Source organism: Salvelinus alpinus, chromosome 22 (genome assembly GCF_045679555.1).
Source record: "Salvelinus alpinus chromosome 22, SLU_Salpinus.1, whole genome shotgun sequence".
NCBI lineage: Eukaryota > Metazoa > Chordata > Actinopteri > Salmoniformes > Salmonidae > Salvelinus > Salvelinus alpinus.
The window spans coordinates 50,700,682-50,728,139 of record NC_092107.1 but is presented as its reverse complement, the minus strand read 5'-3'; the positions used below and the strand labels follow the sequence as shown (position 1 = coordinate 50,728,139).

The following is a 27,458-nucleotide window of genomic DNA, read 5'->3' as shown; positions in this document are numbered from 1 at the left end:
AGGGGCAGGTCTATGGGCAGGTCTAGGGGGCAGGTCTAGGGGCAGGTCTAGGGGCAGGTCTAGGGGCAGCTCTAGGGGGCAGGTCTAGGGGCTGGTCTAGGGGCAGCTCTAGGGGCTGGTCTAGGGGCAGGTCTAGGGGCAGGTCTAGGGGGCAGGTCTATGGGCAGGTCTAGGGGGCAGCTCTAGGGGCTGGTCTAGGGGCAGGTCTAGGGGGCAGGTCTATGGGCAGGTCTAGGGGCTGGTCTAGGGGCAGGTCTAGGGGCAGCTCTAGGGGCTGGTCTAGGGGCAGGTCTAGGGGGCAGGTCTATGGGCAGGTCTAGGGGGCAGCTCTAGGGGCTGGTCTAGGGGCAGCTCTAGGGGGCAGGTCTATGGGCTGGTCTAGGGGCAGGTCTAGGGGCAGGTCTAGGGGCAGGTCTATGGGCTGGTCTAGGGGCAGCTCTAGGGGGCAGGTCTAGGGGCAGGTCTAGGGGGCAGGTCTAGGGGGCAGGTCTAGGGGCAGGTCTATGGGCAGGTCTAGGGGGCAGGTCTATGGGCTGGTCTAGGGGCAGGTCTAGGGGGCAGGTCTATGGGCAGGTCTAGGGGCAGGTCTAGGGGGCAGGTCTAGGGGCTGGTCTAGGGGCTGGTCTAGGGGGCAGGTCTATGGGCAGGTCTAGGGGGCAGGTCTAGGGGCAGGTCTAGGGGCAGGTCTAGGGGGCAGGTCTAGGGGGCAGGTCTAGGGGCTGGTCTAGGGGGCAGGTCTAGGGGGCAGGTCTAGGGGGCAGGTCTAGGGGCAGGTCTATGAGCAGGTCTAGGGGCAGGTCTAGGGGCTGGTCTAGGGGGCAGGTCTATGGGCAGGTCTAGGGGCAGGTCTAGGGGCAGGTCTAGGGGGCAGCTCTAGGGGCTGGTCTAGGGGCAGCTCTAGGGGCTGGTCTAGGGGGCAGGTCTAGGGGCAGGTCTAGGGGCAGCTCTAGGGGGCAGGTCTAGGGGGCAGGTCTAGGGGCAGGTCTAGGGGCAGGTCTATGGGCAGGTCTAGGGGCAGCTCTAGGGGGCAGGTCTAGGGGGCAGGTCTATGGGCAGGTCTAGGGGCAGCTCTAGGGGGCAGGTCTAGGGGCAGCTCTAGGGGGCAGGTCTAGGGGGCAGGTCTAGGGGGCAGCTGGACTGTGTATCTCACCTGTGCAGCTATAAAGTATTAATTAAGTCTGATGATTTTAAAAGTGCCTGTATCACCCAAGTCCATGCTGGATGGCTCACGACAAGGTTTTAATCATACTGTTCCCAGGGCATTGGGGCTAAAACACGAAACTGTGTATTATATGTTGTGTCCGTAGGTGTTTGACATCTCTCCTCCGGGAGTGAGGAAATGCATCATCTCTACCAACGTAGCAGAGACATCCGTCACCATCGACGGGGTGCGCTTCGTCGTCGACTCGGGTAAGACAACCGAAGCGCCACCTGGAACTCCCGAAGTGTGCGCAGCGGTCTGAGGCACTGCGTCTCAGTGCAAGAGGCGTCACTACAGTCCCTGGTTTGAATCCAGGCTGTATTACATACGGCCGTGATTGGGAATCCAATAGGGCGGCGCACAATTGGCCCAGCGTCGTCCGGGTTTGTCCCGGGGGGGGGGGGGGGGGGTAGGACCGCCGTTGTAAATAAGCTATTCTTAACTGACTAGTTTACATAAAGGTTAAATAAAACAATAACTGCTGCTCTGTGGGACAGAGAGGAGCCTGGTCAATGTCATCGTTGTGTCAGTCTGGGGAGAAACAGATAAAAGCTTCTTTGAAGACCTCACCTATTTGTCCTCCAGGCAAGGTGAAGGAGAGAGAACACAATGTATTACCTCTGAACGTGTCCTCCAGGCAAGGTGAAGGAGATGAGTTTTGACCCGAAGGCGAAGATGCAGCGTCTGCAGGAGTTCTGGATCAGCCGAGCCAGTTCTGAGCAGAGGAAAGGCCGGGCCGGGCGGACAGGACCCGGGGTGTGCTATCGGCTTTATTCTGAGTCCGACTACGAGGCCTTCGCACCTTACCCCGTCCCAGAGATACACAGGGTGGCCCTAGACTCACTAGTACTACAGGTACCCTAACCCCTAACCCTTCACACCTTACCCCGTCCCAGAGATACACAGGGTGGCCCTGGACTCACTAGTACTACAGGTAACCCCTAACCCTTCACACCTTACCCCGTCCCAGAGATACACAGGGTGGCCCTGGACTCACTAGTACTACAGGTACCCTAACCCCTAACCCTTCACACCTTACCCGTCCCAGAGATACACAGGGTGGCCCTGGACTCACTCGTACTACAGGTACCTTAACCCCTAACCCCTAACCCTTCACTACAGGTTCTGAACGACTGAAATCCCTCTTCACTTTTCTGGTTTTCTGTTCCCTATTTGTTACTTCTGCATGCCAAAAGATGGTTTCCTGTCCTTACAGATGAAGAGTATGAGTCTGGGTGACCCACGATCCTTTCTGTTTATCGACCCTCCTCCTGCGGCCAGTATCCAGACTGCAGTAACCTACCTCAGGGAACAGGGGGCGCTAGACGCTAGAGGAGATCTCACCTCTATAGGAAGCCTGCTGGCACAACTTCCTGTTGACGTGGTCGTAGGTACGGTCCCTCTGAAATAAAGAAATATCACTGTTGTGACTTCTGCCATCCTGTACTGTGCCCCCTGAATAGGGCCCTGAGGATTTCCTGATCACATGACCTGAGCAGAAAAACCTCCAGGTCCTAGTTATCTTTATAAACCACGAGCCCTAACCCTTAAATCTGTGTTCAAATACATTTATTTAAATACTTATTTTCTGTATTTTCAAATAATGGGGCCTGGATCATCTAGTGCTATTGGAAGTATTTGAAAATATTTTCAACACATTTCTTGTAAATAGCCTACTCTTTGAAAGTATTTTCAAATACTTTGGTTAAATGTATGGGAGTGTATTTGAGTCAGTGTATTTGAGTATTTTTCAAATACCATGCCAATACTTTCCAAGTGTATTTCCAGATACTTTCCAATATTTAACTGCTTGTCTTTTCAAAGACAAAATATCTGAATACTCACTTCGAATGTATGTGAAAGTCATTTAGATATTTGAAATAGTATTTGAGCTCGCATGTGTGCGTCCAGGTAAGATGCTGGGGTCAGTGTTTAACTTGGTGTGGAGCTGGTCCTGACCCTTAACCCCTGACCCCTGTGTGTCCAGGTAAGATGCTGGGGTCAGTGTTTAACTTGGTGTGGAGCTGGTCCTGACCCTTAAACCCTGACCTCTGTGTGTCCAAGTAAGATGCTGGGGTCAGTGTTTAACTTGGTGTGGAGCTGGTCCTGACCCTTAACCCCTGACCCCTGTGCATCCAGGTAAGATGCTGGGGTCAGTGTTTAACTTGGTGTGGAGCTGGTCCTGACCCTTAAACCCTGACCTCTGTGTGTCCAAGTAAGATGCTGGGGTCAGTGTTTAACTTGGTGTGGAGCTGGTCCTGACCCTTAACCCCTGACCCCTGTGCGTCCAGGTAAGATGCTGGGGTCAGTGTTTAACTTGGTGTGGAGCTGGTCCTGACCCTTAAACCCTGACCTCTGTGCGTCCAAGTAAGATGCTGGGGTCAGTGTTTAACTTGGTGTGGAGCTGGTCCTGACCCTTAACCCCTGACCCCTGTGCGTCCAGGTAAGATGCTGGGGTCAGTGTTTAACTTGGTGTGGAGCTGGTCCTGACCCTTAACCTCCTGACCTCTGTGTGTCCAGGTAAGATGCTGGTGCTGGGGTCAGTGTTTAACTTGGTGGAGCCGGTCCTGACAGTGGCTGCTGCCCTCAGTGTTCAGTCCCCATTTCTCCGCTCCGCCCAACACAACCCAGACTGTGCCACAGCACGCCAGCCCCTGCACTCCAACCAGGGAGACCCCTTCACCCTGCTCAACACCTTCAACGCCTGGGTGCAGGTCAGCCAATCAGGACACAGGAAACATCTTTAGTCACCCTCTGTGCAAAGCCACTTACATCTTGTCGTGGATAATTTAAGATCACTAAATAGTCCATTTAGATTGATATGACATAATGTGTAGCAAATTAGTTTAGCCACTGCAGCCATCAAACGTTCTCCTCCAGGTGAAGGGGGAGAGAGGAGGTGCCAGCAGGAAGTGGTGCAGGAGGAGAGGACTGGAGGAACAGAGGCTTTATGAGATGGTCAACCTACGGAGACAGTTCAAGGTAGGACAGCCACACCTGACATCAGTATGTAATACATCTGTTTCTGTCATTGTGTAAACCCCCCCCTTATCTTCTCTGTGGTGTAAACCCCCCATCTTCTCTGTGGTGTAAAACCCCCATCTTCTCTATGGTGTAAACCCCCCATCTTCTCTCTGGTGTAAACCCCCCATCTTCTCTATGGTGAAAACCCCCCATCTTCTCTATGGTGTAAACCCCCCATCTTCTCTGTGGTGTAAACCCCCCATCTTCTCTCTGGTGAAAACCCCCCCATCTTCTCTATGGTGTAAACCCCCCATCTTCTCTGTGGTGTAAACCCCCCATCTTCTCTATGGTGTAAACCCCCCCATCTTCTCTATGGTGTAAACCCCCCATCTTCTCTGTGGTGTAAACCCCCCCATCTTCTCTGTGGTGTAAAACCCCCCATCTTCTCTGTGGTGTAAACCCCCCCATATTCTCTGTGGTGTAAACCCCCCCATCTTCTCTGTGGTGTAAACCCCCCCATCTTCTCTGTGGTGTAAACCCCCCCATCTTCTCTCTGGTGTTAAACCCCCCCATCTTCTCTGTGGTGTAAACCCCCCCATCTTCTCTATGGTGTTAAAACCCCCCCCATCTTCTCTATGGTGTAAAACCCCCCATCTTCTCTATGGTGTAAAACCCCCCATCTTCTCTGTGGTGTAAACCCCCCCCATCTTATCTGTGGTGTAAACCCCCCCATCTTCTCTGTGGTGTTAAACCCCCCCATCTTCTCTATGGTGTTAAACCCCCCCATCTTCTCTATGGTGTAAACCCCCCATCTTCTCTCTGGTGTAAACCCCCCATCTTCTCTCTGGTGTAAACCCCCCCCCATCTTCTCTATGGTGTAAAACCCCCCATCTTCTTTATGGTGTAAAACCCCCCATCTTCTTTGTGGTGTAAAACCCCCATCTTCTCTATGGTGTAAACCCCCCATCTTCTCTGTGGTGTAAAACCCCCCATCTTCTCTCTGGTGTAAACCCCCCCATCTTCTCTCTGGTGTAAACCCCCCATCTTCTCTCTGGTGTAAACCCCCCATCTTCTCTGTGGTGTAAACCCCCCATCTTCTCTCTGGTGAAAACCCCCCCATCTTCTCTATGGTGTAAACCCCCCATCTTCTCTGTGGTGTAAACCCCCCATCTTCTCTATGGTGTAAACCCCCCCATCTTCTCTATGGTGTAAACCCCCCATCTTCTCTGTGGTGTAAACCCCCCCATCTTCTCTGTGGTGTAAACCCCCCCATATTCTCTGTGGTGTAAACCCCCCCATCTTCTCTGTGGTGTAAACCCCCCCATCTTCTCTGTGGTGTAAACCCCCCCATCTTCTCTATGGGGTTAAACCCCCCCATCTTCTCTATGGTGTTAAACCCCCCCATCTTCTCTATGGTGTTAAACCCCCCCCCCATCTTCTCTATGGTGTAAAACCCCCCATCTTCTCTATGGTGTAAAACCCCCCCATCTTCTCTGTGGTGTAAACCCCCCCCATCTTATCTGTGGTGTAAACCCCCCCATCTTCTCTGTGGTGTTAAACCCCCCCATCTTCTCTATGGTGTTAAACCCCCCCATCTTCTCTGTGGTGTAAAACCCCCATCTTCTATATGGTGTTAAACCACCCCATATTCTCTATGGTGTTAAACCCCCCCATCTTCTCTGTGGTGTAAAACCCCCATCTTCTCTATGGTGTTAAACCCCCCCATCTTCTCTATGGTGTTAAACCCCCCCATCTGCTCTATGGTGTAAACCCCCCATCTTCTTTATGGTGTAAACCCCCCATCTTCTCTATGGTGTAAACCCCCCCATCTTCTCTATGGTGTAAAACCCCCCATCTTCTTTATGGTGTAACAACCCCATCTTCTCTATGGTGTAAACCCCCCCATCTTCTCTCTGGTGTAAACCCCCCCCATCTTCTCTATGGTGTAAAACCCCCCATCTTCTCTCTGGTGTAAACCCCCCCCATCTTCTCTATGGTGTAAAACCCCCCATCTTCTTTATGGTGTAAAACCCCCCATCTTCTCTATGGTGTAAACCCCCCCATCTTCTCTGTGGTGTAAAACCCCCATCTTCTCTATGGTGTAAACCCCCCATCTTCTCTGTGGTGTAAAACCCCCCATCTTCTCTCTGGTGTAAACCCCCCATCTTCTCTCTGGTGTAAACCCCCCATCTTCTCTGTGGTGTAAACCCCCCATCTTCTCTCTGGTGTAAAACCCTCCCCATCTTCTCTATGGTGTAAAACCCCCCATCTTCTTTATGGTGTAAAACCCCCCATCTTCTTTATGGTGTAAAACCCCCCATCTTCTCTATGGTGTAAACCCCCCATCTTCTCTATGGTGTAAACCCCCCATCTTCTCTATGGTGTAAACCCCCCATCTTCTCTATGGTGTAAAACCCCCCATCTTCTCTCTGGTCTAAACCCCCCATCTTCTCTCTGGTCTAAACCCCCCATCTTCTCTCTGGTCATTCGAGTCAGATCACTACTTGAAAATAACCCGTTTCTGCATGGACATTGCCATGGCATTATCACTTAAATATAAAAAATAAATGGTGACTGTGTAGGAAGTTGGCTAGTTAAGTGATAATACCAGAGAAGCCGGTGTTTGGAGGATATATTGGCACGGGTGTTGAGGGCCTGCAAACCGTGACAATATATCGTCCAAACACCGGCTTCGAAAGGAATTATCACTTTTATACAACGGGTTATCAACATATTCAAATAATGATTGACATATTTTCATTTAAAAACGTTGTTTTGATTCATTTATTCATACTATTTCATCCTTCCACAAGATATAGTCCCGATACAAATCTATGGTTGCTACCCAAGCTGGCTGGTCGTTCGTTCTATCGGTTCGGTTGCAGAGACGCGACCCAGTCAGTCAGTCTTTTTGTTCTGTATCTATGGACACGACCCAGTCAGTCAGTCTTTTTGTTCTGTATCTATAGACGTGACCCAGTCATTCAGTCTTTTTGTTCTGTATCTATGGACACGACCCAGTCGTTCAGTCTTTTAGTTCTGTATCTATAGACACGACCCAGTCGTTCAGTCTTTTAGTTCTGTATCTATAGACACGACCCAGTCGTTCAGTCTTTTTGTTCTGTATCTATGGACACGACCCAGTCGTTCAGTCTTTTTGTTCTGTATCTATGGACGCGACCCAGTCGTTCAGTCTTTTTGTTCTGTATCTATGGACGCGACCCAGTCGTTCAGTCTTTTTGTTCTGTATCTATGGACACGACCCAGTCATTCAGTCTTTTTGTTCTGTATCTATGGACACGACCCAGTCGTTTGTTCTAAATGTTCCACTGCCATAATGGCTGGTAATGTTCTTATCCCTTGCTTGCTTGCTAGCTAGCCAACTGCGGTGAACTTACAGTCACGTCAAAAAGTGCAGCCAGAATAAAAGCGAAGTATTTACATTTGTTTAAGCTGTTTTCTGGTGACATTTATTTGGACACATTTATAACAATTAGCTAATGAGGCGCGATTTAGCCTGGAATAGAAAATGTGCTCTCTGGTCAGGACACTGTTGTTCAGAGGAGCTAGCCAACAACACAGCCAACAACACAGCCACCAACACAGCTAACAACACAGCTAACAACACAGCTAACAACACAGCCAACAACACAGCCGACAACACAGCCAACAACACAGCCAACAACACAGCCACCAACACAGCCAACAACACAGCCAACAACACAGCCACCAACACAGCCAACAACACAGCCACCAACACAGCCAACAACACAGCCGACAACACAGCCACCAACACAGCTAACAACACAGCCAACAACACAGCCACCAACACAGCCACCAACACAGCCAACAACACAGCCAACAACACAGCTAACAACACAGCTAACAACACAGCCACCAACACAGCCAACAACACAGCCACCAACACAGCCACCAACACAGCCAACACAATCACTTCAAACTGAAGCTGAAAAGACTAAACTTGCTGCACTTAATTTCCCCAAAAATTATATTGAGATTTCTTTGTATATATCCATAAAAATTATGCCAACTGATTCATGATTTCGACTGTCTGAGAAACGCTGTCTGCCGGTTTGTCCCGAGCCATACTCGTTCATTACAATGGGACAGCTGATCGAATTTGAATAATTAAATAATGTTGCAAATGTCAGAGAGACAGACAGCAAAGGTTTATATAAATATCCGCTGTTAAAAAACTAAATGTTAGCCTAAAAGAAACGTGAAAACATGTCTAGATGCTTTTTTTGTTATAGTGGAGATCAAGTTCATAAATTGCTGGGTTAGGGAGAGGGTAAAGAAGAAATCGTTTTTTAACTGACTTTAACTTGACTTGTTTTTTAAAAAGTAAATAAGTAAATGCTTGCCTGGGCTGATGAGACGGTGGATTGCGCAGTCGGATGGAACAGAGTAAATAGGCATTTTAACGTCGTAGATTTAGCCAGTCGTAACTTGTGGAAAAGTCACTTCCACCTGGGGCTTTTAACCAAAGTATGAATTTGTTTATGAAAATTTGAATATCAACGAAACATAAGTATTTCTACCGGTACATGTGTGCTTTCAAATAGTTTTCTTTGGCAACAACAGTATAAACGTGATTAGGGCGTCCATTCTGTACATTACCTTGGGGGAAAATGAACTCAGCAAAACGACTCGGCCTCGTTCCTGCTTTAGTCGTCTATTATTTCTAAGGTAATGTACACAACACCGGCATTTAATCCCTGACGCGTTCCCCGCCTGGTGTGGCAACAGGAGCTGTTGCGTAGTCATGGTCTGTTGGAGGTGCTGGAGGAGAGGGCTCCCTCTGGTGGGGAGCGCGGGCAACGCAGGGAGAGGTTGACCGAGAGGAGGAAGTTACATCAGCTGAAGAGAGCACATGACCTGGCAGAGGGCGGCCGGAGGAAGGTCCTGAGACTGGAGGAGGGACAGGAAGGGGATGGGGATTCTGGGTCGGACACAGAGCAGGGCGCGTCGGGACGGGACGGGAAGGACAAGGAGCAGACAGGTGGACACAACCTGGACATACAGGTGAGGATGATGTCACTGTGGACGGAGTCATGGCAACAGGCCAGTTGGTTTAATAAGATAAATGCTTAAATTATATTGTCTATAGATGCATATGCATTCTTATACCCCTTTATAGATATTAAAACATGTCTGTCTTGAACCCTCCCCTACAGGAAGTGAAGTTCAAGCTTCGCCACAACGTGTCAGAGCTCCAGGAAGCGGCGGCGGCCAGCCAGGACCTGTCGTCAAGGCAACAAGCCCTTCTGAAGCTGCTGCTTTGTCGAGGCCTTTACCCCCAGCTGGCATTGCCAGACGAACACAACGCCAACCGCAAGGACTCAGAACAGGTGTGTGTGTGTGTGTGTGTGTGTGTGTGTGTGTGTGTGTGTGTGTGTGTGTGTGTGTGTGTGTGTGTGTGTGTGTGTGTGTGTGTGTGTGTGTGTGTGTGTGTGTGTGTGTGTGTGTGTGTGTGTGTGTGTGTGTGTGTGTGTGTGTGTGTGTGTGTGTGTGTGTGTGTGTGTGAGCGTGTGTGAACAGGAGTGTGAGCGTGTGTGAACAAGAGTGTGTGTGTGTGTACAGTGATAATGTCCCTGTCTCCTATAGGTGTTCCACACCCGTAACAAGCAGGGGGTAGTGATCCACCCCACCAGTGTGTTTGCCAGCGACCCAGAGGTGCTACACGTCCCTGAGGAGGGGAACAGAGAGGGGCCTGACAAGGGGGAGAGCAGCAAACACCAGCTCCTAGCCTTCGTCACTCTACTTGAGACCAACAAGCCTTATGTATCCAACTGCGTCAGAGTCCCAGCCCTGCAGGTCAGTACCGGGTCAGTACCGGGTCAGTACCGGGTCAGAGTCCCAGCCCTGCAGGTCAGTACCGGGTCAGTACCGGGTCAGAGTCCCAGCCCTGCAGGTCAGTACCGGGTCAGAATCCCAGCCCTGCAGGTCAGTACCGGGTCAGTACCGTGTCAGAGTCCCAGCCCTGCAGGTCAGTACCGGGTCAGAGTCCCAGCCCTGCAGGTCAGTACCGGGTCAGTACCGGGGTCAGAGTCCCAGCCCTGCAGGTCAGTACCGGGTCAGAGTCCCAGCCCTGCAGGTCAGTACCGGGTCAGTACCGGGTCAGAGTCCCAGCCCTGCAGGTCAGTACCGGGTCAGTACCGGGTCAGAGTCCCAGCCCTGCAGGTCAGTACCGGGTCAGAGTCCCAGCCCTGCAGGTCAGTACCGGGTCAGTACCGGGTCAGAGTCCGAGCCCTGCAGGTCAGTACCGGGTCAGTACCGGTCCCAGCCCTGCAGGTCAGTACCGGGTCAGTACCGGGTCAGAGTCCCAGCCCTGCAGGTCAGTACCGGGTCAGTACCGGGTCAGAGTCCCAGCCCTGCAGGTCAGTACCGGGTCAGAGTCCCAGCCCTGCAGGTCAGTACCGGGTCAGTACCGCGTCAGTATCGGGTCAGAGTCCCAGCCCTGCAGGTCAGTACCGGGTCAGTACCGGGTCAGAGTCCCAGCCCTGCAGGTCAGTACCGGGTCAGTACCGGGTCAGAGTCCCAGCCCTGCAGGTCAGTACCGGGTCAGAGTCCCAGCCCTGCAGGTCAGTACCGGGTCAGAGTCCCAGCCCTGCAGGTCAGTACCGGGTCAGTACCGGGTCAGAGTCCCAGCCCTGCAGGTCAGTACCGGGTCAGTACCGGGTCAGAGTCCCAGCCCTGCAGGTCAGTACCGGGTCAGTACCGGGTCAGAGTCCCAGCCCTGCAGGTCAGTACCGGGTCAGAGTCCCAGCCCTGCAGGTCAGTACCGGGTCAGTACTGGGTCAGAGTCCCAGCCCTGCAGGTCAGTACCGGGTCAGAGTCCCAGCCCTGCAGGTCAGTACCGGGTCAGTACCGGGTCAGAGTCCCAGCCCTGCAGGTCAGTACCGGGTCAGTACCGGGTCAGAGTCCCAGCCCTGCAGGTCAGTACCGGGTCAGTACCGGGTTAGAGTCCCAGCCCTGCAGGTCAGTACCGGGTCAGTACCGGGTTAGAGTCCCAGCCCTGCAGGTCAGTACCGGGTCAGAGTCCCAGCCCTGCCGGGTCAGTACCGTGTCAGGGTCCCAGCCCTAACAGGTCAGTACCGCGTCATAGTCCCAGCCCTAACAGGTCAGTACCGGGTCAGAGTCCCAGCCCTGCCGGGTCAGTACCGTGTCAGGGTCCCAGCCCTAACAGGTCAGTACCGGGTCAGTACCGTGTCAGAGTCCTAGCAGTGCCGGGTCAGTACCGTGTCAGAGTTCCAGCCCTGCAGGTCAGTACCGTGTCAGTCCCAGCCCTGCAGGTCAGTACCGTGTCAGTTCCAGCCCTGCAGGTCAATACCGCGTCAGAGTCCCAGCCCTAACAGGTCAGTACCGTGTCAGTACCGTGTCAGAGTCCCAGCCGTGCCGGGTCAATATCGCGTCATAGTCCCAGCCCTAACAGGTCAGTACCGTGTCATAGTCCCAGCCCTAACAGGTCAGTACCGCGTCAGAGTCCCAGCCCTAACAGGTCAGTACCGCGTCAGAGTCCCAGCCCTAACAGGTCAGTACCGTGTCAGAGTCCCAGCCGTGCCGGGTCAGTACCGCGTCATAGTCCCAGCCCTAACAGGTCAGTACCGCGTCAGAGTCCCAGCCCTAACAGGTCAGTACCGTGTCATAATCCCAGCCCTAACAGGTCAGTACCGGGTCAGTACCGTGTCATAGTCCCAGCCCTAACAGGTCAGTACCGTGTCATAGTCCCAGCCCTAACAGGTCAGTACCGGGTCAGTACCGTGTCATAGTCCCAGCCCTAACAGGTCAGTACCGTGTCAGAGTCCCAGCCGTGCCGGGTCAATATCGCGTCATAGTCCCAGCCCTAACAGGTCAGTACCGTGTCATAGTCCCAGCCCTAACAGGTCAGTACCGTGTCATAGTCCCAGCCCTAACAGGTCAGTACCGCGTCAGAGTCCCAGCCCTAACAGGTCAGTACCGTGTCATAGTCCCAGCCCTAACAGGTCAGTACCGCGTCAGAGTCCCAGCCCTAACAGGTCAGTACCGTGTCATAGTCCCAGCCCTAACAGGTCAGTATAGCGTCATAGTCCCAGCCCTAACAGGTCAGTACCGCGTCAGAGTCCCAGCCCTAACAGGTCAGTACCGTGTCATAGTCCCAGCCCTAACAGGTCAGTACCGCGTCAGAGTCCCAGCCCTAACAGGTCAGTACCGTGTCAGAGTCCCAGCCCTAACAGGTCAGTACCGGGTCAGTACCGTGTCATAGTCCCAGCCCTAACAGGTCAGTACCGCGTCAGAGTCCCAGCCCTAACAGGTCAGTACCGTGTCAGAGTCCCAGCCCTAACAGGTCAGTACCGCGTCAGAGTCCCAGCCCTAACAGGTCAGTACCGCGTCAGAGTCCCAGCCCTAACAGGTCAGTACCGCGTCAGAGTCCCAGCCCTAACAGGTCAGTACCGTGTCAGAGTCCCAGCCCTAACAGGTCAGTACCGGGTCAGTACCGCGTCAGAGTCCCAGCCCTAACAGGTCAGTACCGGGTCAGTACCGCGTCAGAGTCCCAGCCCTAACAGGTCAGTACCGGGTCAGTACCGCGTCAGAGTCCCAGCCCTAACAGGTCAGTACCGGGTCAGTACCGTGTCAGAGTCCCAGCCCTAACAGGTCAGTACCGGGTCAGAGTCCCAGCCCTAACAGGTCAGTACCGGGTCAGAGTCCCAGCCCTAACAGGTCAGTACCGTGTCAGAGTCCCAGCCCTGCAGGTCAGTACCGGGTCAGAGTCCCAGCCCTGCAGGTCAGTACCGGGTCAGTACCGGGGTCAGAGTCCCAGCCCTGCAGGTCAGTACCGGGTCAGAGTCCCAGCCCTGCAGGTCAGTACCGGGTCAGTACCGGGTCAGAGTCCCAGCCCTGCAGGTCAGTACCGGGTCAGTACCGGGTCAGAGTCCCAGCCCTGCAGGTCAGTACCGGGTCAGAGTCCCAGCCCTGCAGGTCAGTACCGGGTCAGTACCGGGTCAGAGTCCCAGCCCTGCAGGTCAGTACCGGGTCAGTACCGGGTCAGAGTCCCAGCCCTGCAGGTCAGTACCGGGTCAGTACCTGGTCAGAGTCCCAGCCCTGCAGGTCAGTACCGGGTCAGTACCGGGTCAGAGTCCCAGCCCTGCAGGTCAGTACCGGGTCAGAGTCCCAGCCCTGCAGGTCAGTACCGGGTCAGTACCGCGTCAGTATCGGGTCAGAGTCCCAGCCCTGCAGGTCAGTACCGGGTCAGTACCGGGTCAGAGTCCCAGCCCTGCAGGTCAGTACCGGGTCAGTACCGGGTCAGAGTCCCAGCCCTGCAGGTCAGTACCGGGTCAGAGTCCCAGCCCTGCAGGTCAGTACCGGGTCAGAGTCCCAGCCCTGCAGGTCAGTACCGGGTCAGAGTCCCAGCCCTGCAGGTCAGTACCGGGTCAGAGTCCCAGCCCTGCAGGTCAGTACCGGGTCAGTACCGGGTCAGAGTCCCAGCCCTGCAGGTCAGTACCGGGTCAGTACCGGGTCAGAGTCCCAGCCCTGCAGGTCAGTACCGGGTCAGTACCGGGTTAGAGTCCCAGCCCTGCAGGTCAGTACCGGGTCAGTACCGGGTTAGAGTCCCAGCCCTGCAGGTCAGTACCGGGTCAGAGTCCCAGCCCTGCCGGGTCAGTACCGTGTCAGGGTCCCAGCCCTAACAGGTCAGTACCGCGTCATAGTCCCAGCCCTAACAGGTCAGTACCGGGTCAGAGTCCCAGCCCTGCCGGGTCAGTACCGTGTCAGGGTCCCAGCCCTAACAGGTCAGTACCGGGTCAGTACCGTGTCAGAGTCCTAGCAGTGCCGGGTCAGTACCGTGTCAGAGTTCCAGCCCTGCAGGTCAGTACCGTGTCAGTCCCAGCCCTGCAGGTCAGTACCGTGTCAGTTCCAGCCCTGCAGGTCAATACCGCGTCAGAGTCCCAGCCCTAACAGGTCAGTACCGTGTCAGTACCGTGTCAGAGTCCCAGCCGTGCCGGGTCAATATCGCGTCATAGTCCCAGCCCTAACAGGTCAGTACCGTGTCATAGTCCCAGCCCTAACAGGTCAGTACCGCGTCATAGTCCCAGCCCTAACAGGTCAGTACCGCGTCAGAGTCCCAGCCCTAACAGGTCAGTACCGTGTCAGAGTCCCAGCCCTAACAGGTCAGTACCGTGTCATAGTCCCAGCCCTAACAGGTCAGTACCGCGTCAGAGTCCCAGCCCTAACAGGTCAGTACCGTGTCAGAGTCCCAGCCCTAACAGGTCAGTACCGGGTCAGTACCGTGTCATAGTCCCAGCCCTAACAGGTCAGTACCGTGTCAGAGTCCCAGCCCTAACAGGTCAGTACCGCGTCAGAGTCCCAGCCCTAACAGGTCAGTACCGCGTCAGAGTCCCAGCCCTAACAGGTCAGTACCGCGTCAGAGTCCCAGCCCTAACAGGTCAGTACCGTGTCAGAGTCCCAGCCCTAACAGGTCAGTACCGGGTCAGTACCGCGTCAGAGTCCCAGCCCTAACAGGTCAGTACCGGGTCAGTACCGCGTCAGAGTCCCAGCCCTGCAGGTCAGTACCGTGTCAGTCCCAGCCCTGCAGGTCAGTACCGTGTCAGTTCCAGCCCTGCAGGTCAATACCGCGTCAGAGTCCCAGCCCTAACAGGTCAGTACCGTGTCAGAGTCCCAGCCCTAACAGGTCAGTACCGTGTCAGTTCCAGCCCTGCAGGTCAGTACCGTGTCAGTCCCAGCCGTGCCGGGTCAATATCGCGTCATAGTCCCAGCCCTAACAGGTCAGTACCGTGTCATAGTCCCAGCCCTAACAGGTCAGTATAGCGTCATAGTCCCAGCCCTAACAGGTCAGTACCGCGTCAGAGTCCCAGCCCTAACAGGTCAGTACCGTGTCATAGTCCCAGCCCTAACAGGTCAGTACCGTGTCATAGTCCCAGCCCTAACAGGTCAGTACCGGGTCAGTACCGTGTCATAGTCCCAGCCCTAACAGGTCAGTACCGGGTCAGTACCGTGTCATAGTCCCAGCCCTAACAGGTCAGTACCGCGTCAGAGTCCCAGCCCTAACAGGTCAGTACCGTGTCATAGTCCCAGCCCTAACAGGTCAGTACCGTGTCATAGTCCCAGCCCTAACAGGTCAGTACCGTGTCATAGTCCCAGCCCTAACAGGTCAGTACCGTGTCATAGTCCCAGCCCTAACAGGTCAGTACCGTGTCATAGTCCCAGCCCTAACAGGTCAGTACCGGGTCAGTACCGCGTCAGAGTCCCAGCCCTAACAGGTCAGTACCGGGTCAGTACCGTGTCATAGTCCCAGCCCTAACAGGTCAGTACCGGGTCAGTACCGTGTCAGAGTCCCAGCCCTAACAGGTCAGTACCGGGTCAGTACCGTGTCAGAGTCCCAGCCCTAACAGGTCAGTACCGGGTCAGAGTCCCAGCCCTAACAGGTCAGTACCGCGTCAGAGTCCCAGCCCTAACAGGTCAGTACCGTGTCAGAGTCCCAGCCCTGCAGGTCAGTACCGGGTCAGAGTCCCAGCCCTGCAGGTCAGTACCGGGTCAGTACCGGGGTCAGAGTCCCAGCCCTGCAGGTCAGTACCGGGTCAGAGTCCCAGCCCTGCAGGTCAGTACCGGGTCAGTACCGGGTCAGAGTCCCAGCCCTAACAGGTCAGTACCGTGTCATAGTCCCAGCCCTAACAGGTCAGTACCGCGTCAGAGTCCCAGCCCTAACAGGTCAGTACCGTGTCAGAGTCCCAGCCCTAACAGGTCAGTACCGGGTCAGTACCGTGTCATAGTCCCAGCCCTAACAGGTCAGTACCGCGTCAGAGTCCCAGCCCTAACAGGTCAGTACCGTGTCAGAGTCCCAGCCCTAACAGGTCAGTACCGCGTCAGAGTCCCAGCCCTAACAGGTCAGTACCGCGTCAGAGTCCCAGCCCTAACAGGTCAGTACCGCGTCAGAGTCCCAGCCCTAACAGGTCAGTACCGCGTCAGAGTCCCAGCCCTAACAGGTCAGTACCGGGTCAGTACCGCGTCAGAGTCCCAGCCCTAACAGGTCAGTACCGGGTCAGTACCGCGTCAGAGTCCCAGCCCTAACAGGTCAGTACCGGGTCAGTACCAGCGTCAGAGTCCCAGCCCTAACAGGTCAGTACCGGGTCAGTACCGTGTCAGAGTCCCAGCCCTAACAGGTCAGTACCGGGTCAGAGTCCCAGTCATAGTCCCAGCCCTAACAGGTCAGTACCGTGTCATAGTCCCAGCCCTAACAGGTCAGTACCGGGTCAGTACCGGGTCAGAGTCCCAGCCCTAGCAGGTCAGTACCGGGTCAGTACCGGGTCAGAGTCCCAGCCCTAGCAGGTCAGTACCGGGTCAGAGTCCACAGCCCGTAACAAGTCAGTGCCGGGTCAGTACCGGGTCCGAGTCCCAGCCCGTGTAGTTAGTGCCAGGTCAGTACCGGGTCAGAGGTGCTACACGTCCCTGCAGGTCAGTACCGGGTCAGTACCTAGTCAGAGGCCCGGCCCTGCAGGTCAGTACCGGGTCGGTACCGAGTCAGCAAACACCAGCTCCTGCAGGCCAGTATCGGGTCAGCGTCTCAGCTCTGCAGACCAGTACCAAGCCTGTACTGTATCCAGACTGCGTCAGAGTCCCAGCCCTGCAGGTCAGTACCGGGTCAGTACCGGGTCAGAGTCCCAGCCCTGCAGGTCAGTACCGGGTCAGTACCGGGTCAGAGTCCCAGCCCTGCAGGTCAGTACCGGGTCAGAGTCCCAGCCCTGCAGGTCAGTACCGGGTCAGTACCGGGTCAGAGTCCGAGCCCTGCAGGTCAGTACCGGGTCAGTACCGGTCCCAGCCCTGCAGGTCAGTACCGGGTCAGTACCGGGTCAGAGTCCCAGCCCTGCAGGTCAGTACCGGGTCAGTACCGGGTCAGAGTCCCAGCCCTGCAGGTCAGTACCAGGTCAGGGTCCCAGCCCTAACAGGTCAGTAACGGGTCAGTACCGTGTCAGAGTCCTAGCAGTGCCGGGTCAGTACCGTGTCAGAGTTCCAGCCCTGCAGGTCAGTACCGTGTCAGTCCCAGCCCTGCAGGTCAGTACCGCGTCAGAGTCCCAGCCCTAACAGGTCAGTACCGTGTCATAGTCCCAGCCCTAACAGGTCAGTACCGTGTCAGAGTCCCAGCCGTGCCGGGTCAATATCGCGTCATAGTCCCAGCCCTAACAGGTCAGTACCGTGTCAGAGTCCCAGCCGTGCCGGGTCAATATCGCGTCATAGTCCCAGCCCTAACAGGTCAGTACCGTGTCATAGTCCCAGCCCTAACAGGTCAGTACCGTGTCATAATCCCAGCCCTAACAGGTCAGTACCGGGTCAGTACCGTGTCATAGTCCCAGCCCTAACAGGTCAGTACCGTGTCATAGTCCCAGCCCTAACAGGTCAGTACCGGGTCAGTACCGTGTCATAGTCCCAGCCCTAACAGGTCAGTACCGTGTCAGAGTCCCAGCCGTGCCGGGTCAATATCGCGTCATAGTCCCAGCCCTAACAGGTCAGTACCGTGTCATAGTCCCAGCCCTAACAGGTCAGTACCGTGTCATAGTCCCAGCCCTAACAGGTCAGTACCGGGTCAGTACCGTGTCATAGTCCCAGCCCTAACAGGTCAGTACCGTGTCATAGTCCCAGCCCTAACAGGTCAGTACCGCGTCAGAGTCCCAGCCCTAACAGGTCAATACCGCGTCAGAGTCCCAGCCCTAACAGGTCAGTACCGCGTCAGAGTCCCAGCCCTAACAGGTCAGTACCGCGTCAGAGTCCCAGCCCTAACAGGTCAGTACCGCGTCAGAGTCCCAGCCCTAACAGGTCAGTACCGCGTCAGAGTCCCAGCCCTAACAGGTCAGTACCGCGTCAGAGTCCCAGCCCTAACAGGTCAGTACCGCGTCAGAGTCCCAGCCCTAACAGGTCAGTACCGCGTCAGAGTCCCAGCCCTAACAGGTCAGTACCGCGTCAGAGTCCCAGCCCTAACAGGTCAGTACCGCGTCAGAGTCCCAGCCCTAACAGGTCAGTACCGTGTCATAGTCCCAGCCCTAACAGGTCAGTACCGGGTCAGTACCGTGTCAGAGTCCCAGCCCTAACAGGTCAGTACCGTGTCATAGTCCCAGCCCTAACAGGTCAGTACCGTGTCATAGTCCCAGCCCTAACATGTCAGTACCGTGTCATAGTCCCAGCCCTAACAGGTCAGTACCGTGTCATAGTCCCAGCCCTAACAGGTCAGTACCGTGTCATAGTCCCAGCCCTAACAGGTCAGTACCGGGTCAGTACCGTGTCATAGTCCCAGCCCTAACAGGTCAGTACCGGGTCAGTACCGTGTCATAGTCCCAGCCCTAACAGGTCAGTACCGGGTCAGTACCGTGTCATAGTCCCAGCCCTAACAGGTCAGTACCGTGTCAGTCCCAGCCCTAACAGGTCAGTACCGCGTCAGAGTCCCAGCCCTAACAGGTCAGTACCGCGTCATAGTCCCAGCCCTAACAGGTCAGTACCGGGTCAGTACCGTGTCATAGTCCCAGCCCTAACAGGTCAGTACCGGGTCAGTACCGTGTCATAGTCCCAGCCCTAACAGGTCAGTACCGCGTCAGAGTCCCAGCCCTAACAGGTCAGTACCGGGTCAGTACCGTGTCATAGTCCCAGCCCTAACAGGTCAGTACCGGGTCAGTACCGTGTCATAGTCCCAGCCCTAACAGGTCAGTACCGTGTCAGAGGCCCAGCCCTAACAGGTCAGTACCGTGTCATAGTCCCAGCCCTAACAGGTCAGTACCGTGTCATAGTCCCAGCCCTAACAGGTCAGTACCGTGTCATAGTCCCAGCCCTAACAGGTCAGTACCGTGTCATAGTCCCAGCCCTAACAGGTCAGTACCGTGTCATAGTCCCAGCCCTAACAGGTCAGTACCGTGTCATAGTCCCAGCCCTAACAGGTCAGTACCGTGTCATAGTCCCAGCCCTAACAGGTCAGTACCGTGTCATAGTCCCAGCCCTAACAGGTCAGTACCGTGTCATAGTCCCAGCCCTAACAGGTCAGTACCGTGTCATAGTCCCAGCCCTAACAGGTCAGTACCGGGTCAGTACCGTGTCATAGTCCCAGCCCTAACAGGTCAGTACCGTGTCAGAGTCCCAGCCGTGCCGGGTCAATACCGCGTCATAGTCCCAGCCCTAACAGGTCAGTACCGGGTCAGTACCGCGTCATAGTCCCAGCCCTAACAGGTCAGTACCGGGTCAGTACCGCGTCAGAGTCCCAGCCCTAACAGGTCAGTACCGCGTCAGAGTCCCAGCCCTAACAGGTCAGTACCGTGTCATAGTCCCAGCCGTGCCGGGTCAGTACCGCGTCATAGTCCCAGCCCTAACAGGTCAGTACCGGGTCAGTACCGCGTCAGAGTCCCAGCCCTAACAGGTCAGTACCGTGTCATAGTCCCAGCCGTGCCGGGTCAATACCGTGTCATAGTCCCAGCCCTAACAGGTCAGTACCGGGTCAGTACCGCGTCATAGTCCCAGCCCTAACAGGTCAGTACCGTGTTAGAGTCCCAGCCCTAACAGGTCAATACCGTGTCATAGTCCCAGCCCTAACAGGTCAGTACCGGGTCAGAGTCTCTCTGCAGCTACTGTGCTCGATGCCTGACAAAGATCCACCTCAGACTGAAATGTTATCAGAGTTGGTTTTAGGAGCACACCTTTTATGGTTCCCGTATGCAGTGTTTCTCTCCTGACTGTCTGTTCATGTCCCCTTCCAGGCCCTGTTGCTGGTAGCTAACTCCTTGGACAGTAATGCTGACTGTACCCGGCTGGTGGTGGACGGCTGGTTGGAGGTAGGCCTGACAGGAGAGGGGGCTCTGAAGGTTCTGTCCACCTCCCTCACTCTCAGGGCCGACTGGGAGCGTCTCCTGCTAGCCCAGCTGGGACAGGGCACTCTGGGGGCTGGAGCCGGGAGCAGGGCCAAGGCTGGGAGGGGAGAGGGGCTAGGGGTACCTGGGGTCTCCCGTAAAGACCTGGAGAAACTCAGTGAAGGACTGGTCCGCTTCCTGCTGTACACTGAGGTACGGCAACACCTCACCTTTTAACATTGAGGAAGAGTACTTTATAATATGGTATATTTGTATTTAACGGTGATCTTTTAACGGTGGGTTCTAGTTATAACATAGAAACGAGGACTTTGTTTTTCCTACCGTGTGATCTGACCAGGAAAAGCTCCCATCTCTAATCATCACGTCCCTCGTTTATTGTCGAGATAACATCATGAGAACACCCCCACTGAGGTGTCTGTCTGTCTGTCTGTCCTCTCCATCTGTCTGTCTGTCTGTCCGTCCTCTCCAGGTGAGCTACAGTCTACGTCGATTGACAGGCCTGCAGGTACAGAACCTCTACGTAGGTCCTCAGGCCCAGTCCGAGTTCTCTGAGCCCCATGCCCCGAACCCCCTTTTCCCTGGGGTGGAGGCGCAACCTGACACCATCAAGGGAGGCCTCCAAGTCACCAAATACTTCACCTACAACTGTCTCACTGTGAGTAGAGGTTATCATATTACCAACTACAGATGGATAACTGACTCCACCAGCCCCCATAGGCCAGTTCTAGCTTTGATTTAACCAATCGGATTAGTCAACAACACGAGCCGACGCAGACCAAAACATATCAGAACAGTTTTGAATATCGGAAAGGAAACTTTAGAAAAAGACGGTTAGTCAACACTATATATGCTCCCAACTATTTAATGGGTCCACCTGGGGTCAACCCGGGGTCAACTGTGGGTCCACCGTGGGTCAACTGTGGGTCCACCGTGGGTCAACTGTGGACCACCTGGGGTCAACTGTGGGTCCGCCTGGGGTCAACCGTGGTTCCACCTGGGGTCAACTGTGGGTCCACCTGGGGTCAACTGTGGACCACCTGGGGTCAACTGTGGGTCCACCTGGGGTCAACTTTGGGTCCGCCTGGGGTCAACTGTGGGTCCGCCTGGGGTCAACTGTGGGTCCACCTGGGATCAACTGTGGGTCCACCTGGGGTCAACCGTGGGTCCGCCTGGGGTCAACTGTGGACCACCTGGGGTCAACTGTGGGTCCACCTGGGGTCAACTTTGGGTCCGCCTGGGGTCAACTGTGGGTCCGCCTGGGGTCAACTGTGGGTCCGCCTGGGGTCAACCGTGGTTCCACCTGGGGTCAACTGTGGACCACCTGGGGTCAACTGTGGGTCCACCTGGGGTCAACTGTGGGTCCACCTGGGGGTCCACCTGGGGTCAACCGTGGGTCCACCTGGGGTCAACTGTGGGTCCGCCTGGGGTCAACTGTGGGTCAACCGTGGGTCCACCTGGGGTCAACTGTGGGTCCGCCTGGGATCAACTGTGGGTCCACCTGGGGGTCCACCTGGGGTCAACCGTGGGTCAACCGTGGGTTCCACCTGGGGTCAACCGTGGGTTCCACCTGGGGTCAACCGTGGGTCCACCTGGGGTCAACCGTGGGTTCCACCCGGGGTCAACTGTGGGTCCACCTGGGGGTCCACCTGGGGTCCACCTGGGGTCAACTGTGGGTCCACCTGGGGTCAACCGTGGGTCAACCGTGGGTTCCACCTGGGGTCAACCGTGGGTTCCACCCGGGGTCACCTGTCCACCTGGGGTCCACCTGGGGTCAACCGTGGGTCCGCCTGGGGTCAACTGTGGGTCCTGGGGCAACCGTGGACCACCTGGGGTCAACTGTGGGTCCGCCTGGGGTCAACTGTGGGTCCACCTGGGGTCAACTGTGGGTCCACCTGGGGTCAACTGTGGGTCCACCTGGGGTCAACTGTGGGTCCCGCCTGGGGTCAACCGTGGGTTCCGCCTGGGGTCAACCGTGGGTTCCACCTGGGGTCAACCGTGGGTCCACCTGGGGTCAACTGTGGGTCCACCTGGGGTCAACCGTGGGTTCCACCTGGGGTCAACCGTGGGTTCCACCTGGGGTCAACTGTGGGTCCACCTGGGGGTCCACCTGGGGTCCACCTGGGGTCAACTGTGGGTCCGCCTGGGGTCAACCGTGGGTCCGCCTGGGGTCAACCGTGGGTCCGCCTGGGGTCAACCGTGGGTCCGCCTGGGGTCAACCGTGGGTCCGCCTGGGGTCAACTGTGGGTCCACCTGGGGTCAACTGTGGGTCCACCTGGGGTCAACTGTGGGTCCACCTGGGGTCAACTGTGGGTCCACCTGGGGTCAACTGTGGGTCAACTGTGGGTCCGCCTGGGATCAACTGTGGGTCCGCCTGGGGTCAACTGTGGGTCCGCCTGGGGTCAACTGTGGATCCGCCTGGGGTCAACTGTGGAGCACCTGGGGTCAACTGTGGGTCCACCTGGGGGTCCACCTGGGGTCAACTGTGGGTCCGCCTGGGGTCAACTGTGGGTCCGCCTGGGGTCAACTGTGGGTCCGCCTGGGGTCAACTGTGGGTCCACCTGGGGTCAACCGTGGTTCCACCTGGGATCAACTGTGGACCACCTGGGGTCAACTGTGGGTCCACCTGGGGTCAACTGTGGGTCCACCTGGGGTCAACTGTGGGTCCACCTGGGGTCAACTGTGGGTCCACCTGGGGGTCCACCTGGGGTCAACCGTGGGTCCACCTGGGGTCAACTGTGGGTCCGCCTGGGGTCAACTGTGGGTCCGCCTGGGGTCAACTGTGGGTCCACCTGGGGTCAACTGTGGGTCCGCCTGGGGTCAACTGTGGGTCCGCCTGGGGTCAACCGTGGGTCCGCCTGGGGTCAACCGTGGGTCCGCCTGGGGTCAACTGTGGGTTCCACCTGGGGTCAACTGTGGGTCCACCTGGGGTCAACTGTGGGTCCACCTGGGGGTCCACCTGGGGTCAACCGTGGGTCAACCGTGGGTTCCACCTGGGGTCAACCGTGGGTTCCACCTGGGGTCAACTGTGGGTCCACCTGGGGTCAACCGTGGGTCCACCTGGGGTTAACCGTGGGTCCACCTGGGGTCAACCGTGGGTCCACCTGGGGTCAACTGTGGGTTCCACCTGGGGTCAACTGTGTGTCCATCTGGGGTCAACTGTGGGTTCACTGTATGGGTCTACTGTAGGGTGTCTGTACTGTCTGTATTATGTGTCTACTGTAGGGTGCCTGTACTGTCTGTATTATGTGTCTACTGTAGAGTGCCTGTACTGTCTGTATTATGGGTCTACTGTAGGGTGTCTGTACTGTCTGTATTATGTGTCTACTGTAGAGTGCCTGTACTGTCTGTATTATGGGTCTACTGTAGGGTGTCTGTACTGTCTGTATTATGTGTCTACTTGTAGAGTGTCTGTACTGTCTGTATTATAATGTCTGTACTGTAATATGGCTCTACTGTAATGCTGTGTCTGTATTGTAATGTTGTCTGTATTGTTATCGTCTGTACTGTCTGTGTTCCCATGTGTCTGTACTGTAATGTGTCTGTGTGGTAATTTTGTGTCTGTATTATAATGTCTGTACTGTAATGCGTCTGTATTGTGATGTGTCTGTACTGTAATGTGTCTGTTCTCCAGGACTCTAAGGACCTCTACAGTGAGTGTCTGCGTACGTTCTGGTCCTGTCCCCACTGTGACCTGTACAGTCCTGTCACACCGCTGGAGAGGATGAGCCACGAGGCCACCTGCAGGCCGCCTGGGGAACAGCAGGAAAACCAGGACAAAGGTCAGGCTCAAATGGCACCCTATTCCCTATATAGTGCACTACTTTTGTCCAGAGCCCTATAGCACCCTATTCCCTATATAGTGCACTACTTTTGACCAGAGGTTAATAGTAGTGTACTATATAGGGGAAAGGGTACTATTTGGGATGCCCGGAATACAGTGCATTCGGAAAGTATTCAGACCCCTTGACTTTTTCCACATTTTGTTACATTACAGCCTTATTCTAAAATGGATGCAATTATTTTTTCCCTCATCAATCTACACACAATACCCCATAATGACATCACAATACCCCATAATGACATCACAATACCCCATAATGACATCACAATACCCCATAATGACATCACAATACCCCATAATGACAAAGCGAAAACAGTTTTAGAATTTTTTTGCAAATGTATTAAAATTAAAAAAGATAACTTATGTAAAATAAGTATTCAGACCCTTTGCTATGAGAATCATAGTTTCTACAACTTGGAGTCAACCTGTGGTAAATTCAATTAATTGGACATGATTTGGAAAGGCACACACCTGTCTATATAAGATCCTACAGAGCTCCAGAGTTCCTCTGTGGAGATGGGAGAACCTTCCAGAAGGACAACCATCTCTGCAGCACTCCACCAATCAGGCCTTTATGGTAGAGTGACCAGACAGAAGCCACTCCTCAGCAAAAGGCACATGACAGCCTGCTTGGAGTTTACCAGATTCTCTGGTCTGATGAAACCAAGATTGAATTATTTGGCTTGAATGCCAAGCATCACATCTGGAGAAAACCTGGGACCATCCCTACGGTGAAGCATGGTGGTGGCAGTATCATGTTGTGGGGATGTTTCTCGGCGGCAGGGACTGGGAGACTAGTCAGGATCGAGGGAAAAATGAACGGAGCAAAGTACAGAGAGATCTCAGGACCTCAGACTCAGCACTCAGGACCTCAGACTGGGGTGAAGGTTCACCTTCCAATAGGACAACAACCCTAAGCACACAGACAAGACAACGCAGGAGTGTCTTGGAGTCCTTGAGTGGCCCAGCCAGAGCCCGGACTTGAACCTGATCGAGCATCTCTGGAAAGACCTGAAAATAGCTGTGCAGCGACGCTCCCCATCCAACCTGACAGAGCTTGAGAGGATCTGCAGAGAAGAATGGGAGAAACTCCCCAAATACAGGTGTGCCAAGCTTGTAGTGTCAAACCCAAGAAGACTTGAGGCTGAAATCGCTGCCAAAGGTGCTTCAACAAAGTACTGAGTAAAGGGTTTGAATATTTATGTAAATCTTTGTTTTTTAAATTTGTAATAAATTTGCAAAACTTTCTAAAATACTGTTTTTGCTTTGTCATTATGGGGTATTTATTGTGATGTCATTATGGGGTATTGTGATGTCATTAAGGAGTATTGTGATGTCATTATGGGGTATTGTGTGTAGATTGATGAAGGGGAAAAACAATTTAATCCATTTTATAATAAGGCTGTAACGTAACAAAATGTGGATAAAGTCAAGGGATCTGAATACTTTCTGAATGCCCTGTATATATGTAATATGATCTCTAGGAATGAAGCTAACTGACGGATACTGTATCTAATGCATATCTATATATCGTAACATAACAGATGCTGTTGTCTGTTTCAGAGGGTGACGATGTGAAGGCAGCCTCCTCTTCGTTCTCTGTGTCCAGTCTGGCCAGAGTCTACCACTGTGATGTCTGTGACAAGGACCTGACGCTCACTTCTACAGAGATCCTCAAACACAAGAGACAGCACATGCACTCTGGACGTTGAAACAGAGATCCTTAAACACCAAGAGACAGCACGTGCACTCTGGACGTTGAAACAGAGATCCTTAAACACCAAGAGACAGCACGTGCACTTTGGACGTTGAAACAGAGATCCTTAAACACCAAGAGACAGCACGTGCACTCTGGACGTTGAAACAGAGATCCTTAATAAACACCAAGAAGACAGCACGTGCACGTTGAGAAACACTAAAGTTTCCTGCCTAGATCACCTGATCAGGACAAAGTAATGGCCTTCAATTAACGGCTATGGAGAAATCAACAACACGAAGGGTTTAGTGAATAATGTTTTATAATAAAATCATAGAGTCACGCCTCTTTCTTCTTCTGGTCGTGTGATTTTGTTGTTGTTGTTGGTTTTCATCTCGACTCCTATATTGGTTGAAGCTGTCGGCTCCCCTCCTCAACTCCATGGTAACAGACTGAACGACATGCAGGTGTCATAGAGGGAGGAAGCGTTTGTTTAAAATATAGAGGAGTGTTTAATGATGATACAAACCCACGATATGGAGCACCTCAAAGCAGCACATTGGCACAAAGTCAGACAGCACGGAAGATTTAAAAAAAAACCTGTCTCCAAAAAAATAAATTAACCAATCAGAATAAATATCTCATTTAAATAAATAAACAGGTCATATTTCAGTAATTACTTTGAAACAAATAAATACATATTAAAATGCACATTGGCAGAAATAAATTAATTGACCCCCCCCCCCAAAAGAAAAATATAAATAGTACTTAAATACAGAGTTACTACGAAATCAGGTTATTGATTAATCAAATCAAAAGGCACATTTATTAAGATGTAAGAATGGGACCTTGGGTTGGATACCATGTAGCCTGTCTATCAGTACTGGGTTGGGATACCATGTAGCCTGTCTCTCTCTCTCCGTACTGGGTTGAGATACCATGTAGCCTGTCTCTCTCTCAGTACTGGGTTGGGATACCATGTAGCCTGTCTCTCTCTCTCAGTACTGGGTTGGGATACCATGTAGCCTGTCTCTCTCTCAGTACTGGGTTGGGATACCATGTAGCCTGTCTCTCTCTCAGTACTGGGTTGAGATACCATGTAGCCTGTCTCTCTCTCAGTACTGGGTTGGGATACCATGTAGCCTGTCTCTCTCTCTCCGTACTGGGTTGAGATACCATGTAGCCTGTCTCTCTCTCAGTACTGGGTTGGGATACCATGTAGCCTGTCTCAGTACTGGGTTGGATACCATGTAGCCTGTCTCTCTCTCAGTACTGGGTTGAGATACCATGTAGCCTGTCTCTCTCTCTCTCAGTACTGGGTTGGGATACCATGTAGCCTGTCTCTCTCTCAGTACTGGGTTGAGATACCATGTAGCCTGTCTCTCTCTCAGTACTGGGTTGGGATACCATGTAGCCTGTCTCTCTCTCTCTCTCAGTACTGGGTTGGGATACCATGTAGCCTGTCTCTCTCTCAGTACTGGGTTGGGATACCATGTAGCCTGTCTCTCTCTCAGTACTGGGTTGAGATACCATGTAGCCTGTCTCTCTCTCAGTACTGGGTTGGGATACCATGTAGCCTGTCTCTCTCTCAGTACTGGGTTGGGATACCATGTAGCCTGTCTCTCTCTCTCTCAGTACTGGGTTGGGATACCATGTAGCCTGTCTCTCTCTCTCAGTACTGGGTTGAGATACCATGTAGCCTGTCTCTCTCTCTCTCTCAGTACTGGGTTGGGATACCATGTAGCCTGTCTCTCTCTCAGTACTGGGTTGGGATACCATGTAGCCTGTCTTTCTCTCTCAGTACTGGGTTGGGATACCATGTAGCCTGTCTCTCTCTCAGTACTGGGTTGGGATACCATGTAGCCTGTCTCTCTCTCAGTACTGTGTTGAGATACCATGTAG

The 27,458-nt window shown here is 54.1% G+C and overlaps 1 protein-coding gene across 1 annotated transcript in view; it reads left to right on the top strand.

Moving 5' to 3' along the window:
* Window positions 1-26,318, top strand: part of dhx34 (DEAH (Asp-Glu-Ala-His) box polypeptide 34) — a 39,300-nt gene extending 12,982 nt beyond the window's left edge. Inside the window, exons 5-16 of the mRNA XM_071360264.1 lie at window positions 1,308-1,410; window positions 1,839-2,056; window positions 2,418-2,592; window positions 3,722-3,915; window positions 4,082-4,183; window positions 8,936-9,211; window positions 9,364-9,537; window positions 9,794-10,003; window positions 19,909-20,211; window positions 20,489-20,674; window positions 23,651-23,798; window positions 25,424-26,318. Of these exons, the coding sequence (XP_071216365.1) occupies window positions 1,308-1,410; window positions 1,839-2,056; window positions 2,418-2,592; window positions 3,722-3,915; window positions 4,082-4,183; window positions 8,936-9,211; window positions 9,364-9,537; window positions 9,794-10,003; window positions 19,909-20,211; window positions 20,489-20,674; window positions 23,651-23,798; window positions 25,424-25,572 (2,238 nt within the window). The 3' untranslated portion in view covers window positions 25,573-26,318. The remainder of the gene's footprint in view (window positions 1-1,307; window positions 1,411-1,838; window positions 2,057-2,417; window positions 2,593-3,721; window positions 3,916-4,081; window positions 4,184-8,935; window positions 9,212-9,363; window positions 9,538-9,793; window positions 10,004-19,908; window positions 20,212-20,488; window positions 20,675-23,650; window positions 23,799-25,423) is intronic.
* The last annotated feature ends 1,140 nt before the right edge of the window (window positions 26,319-27,458 follow it).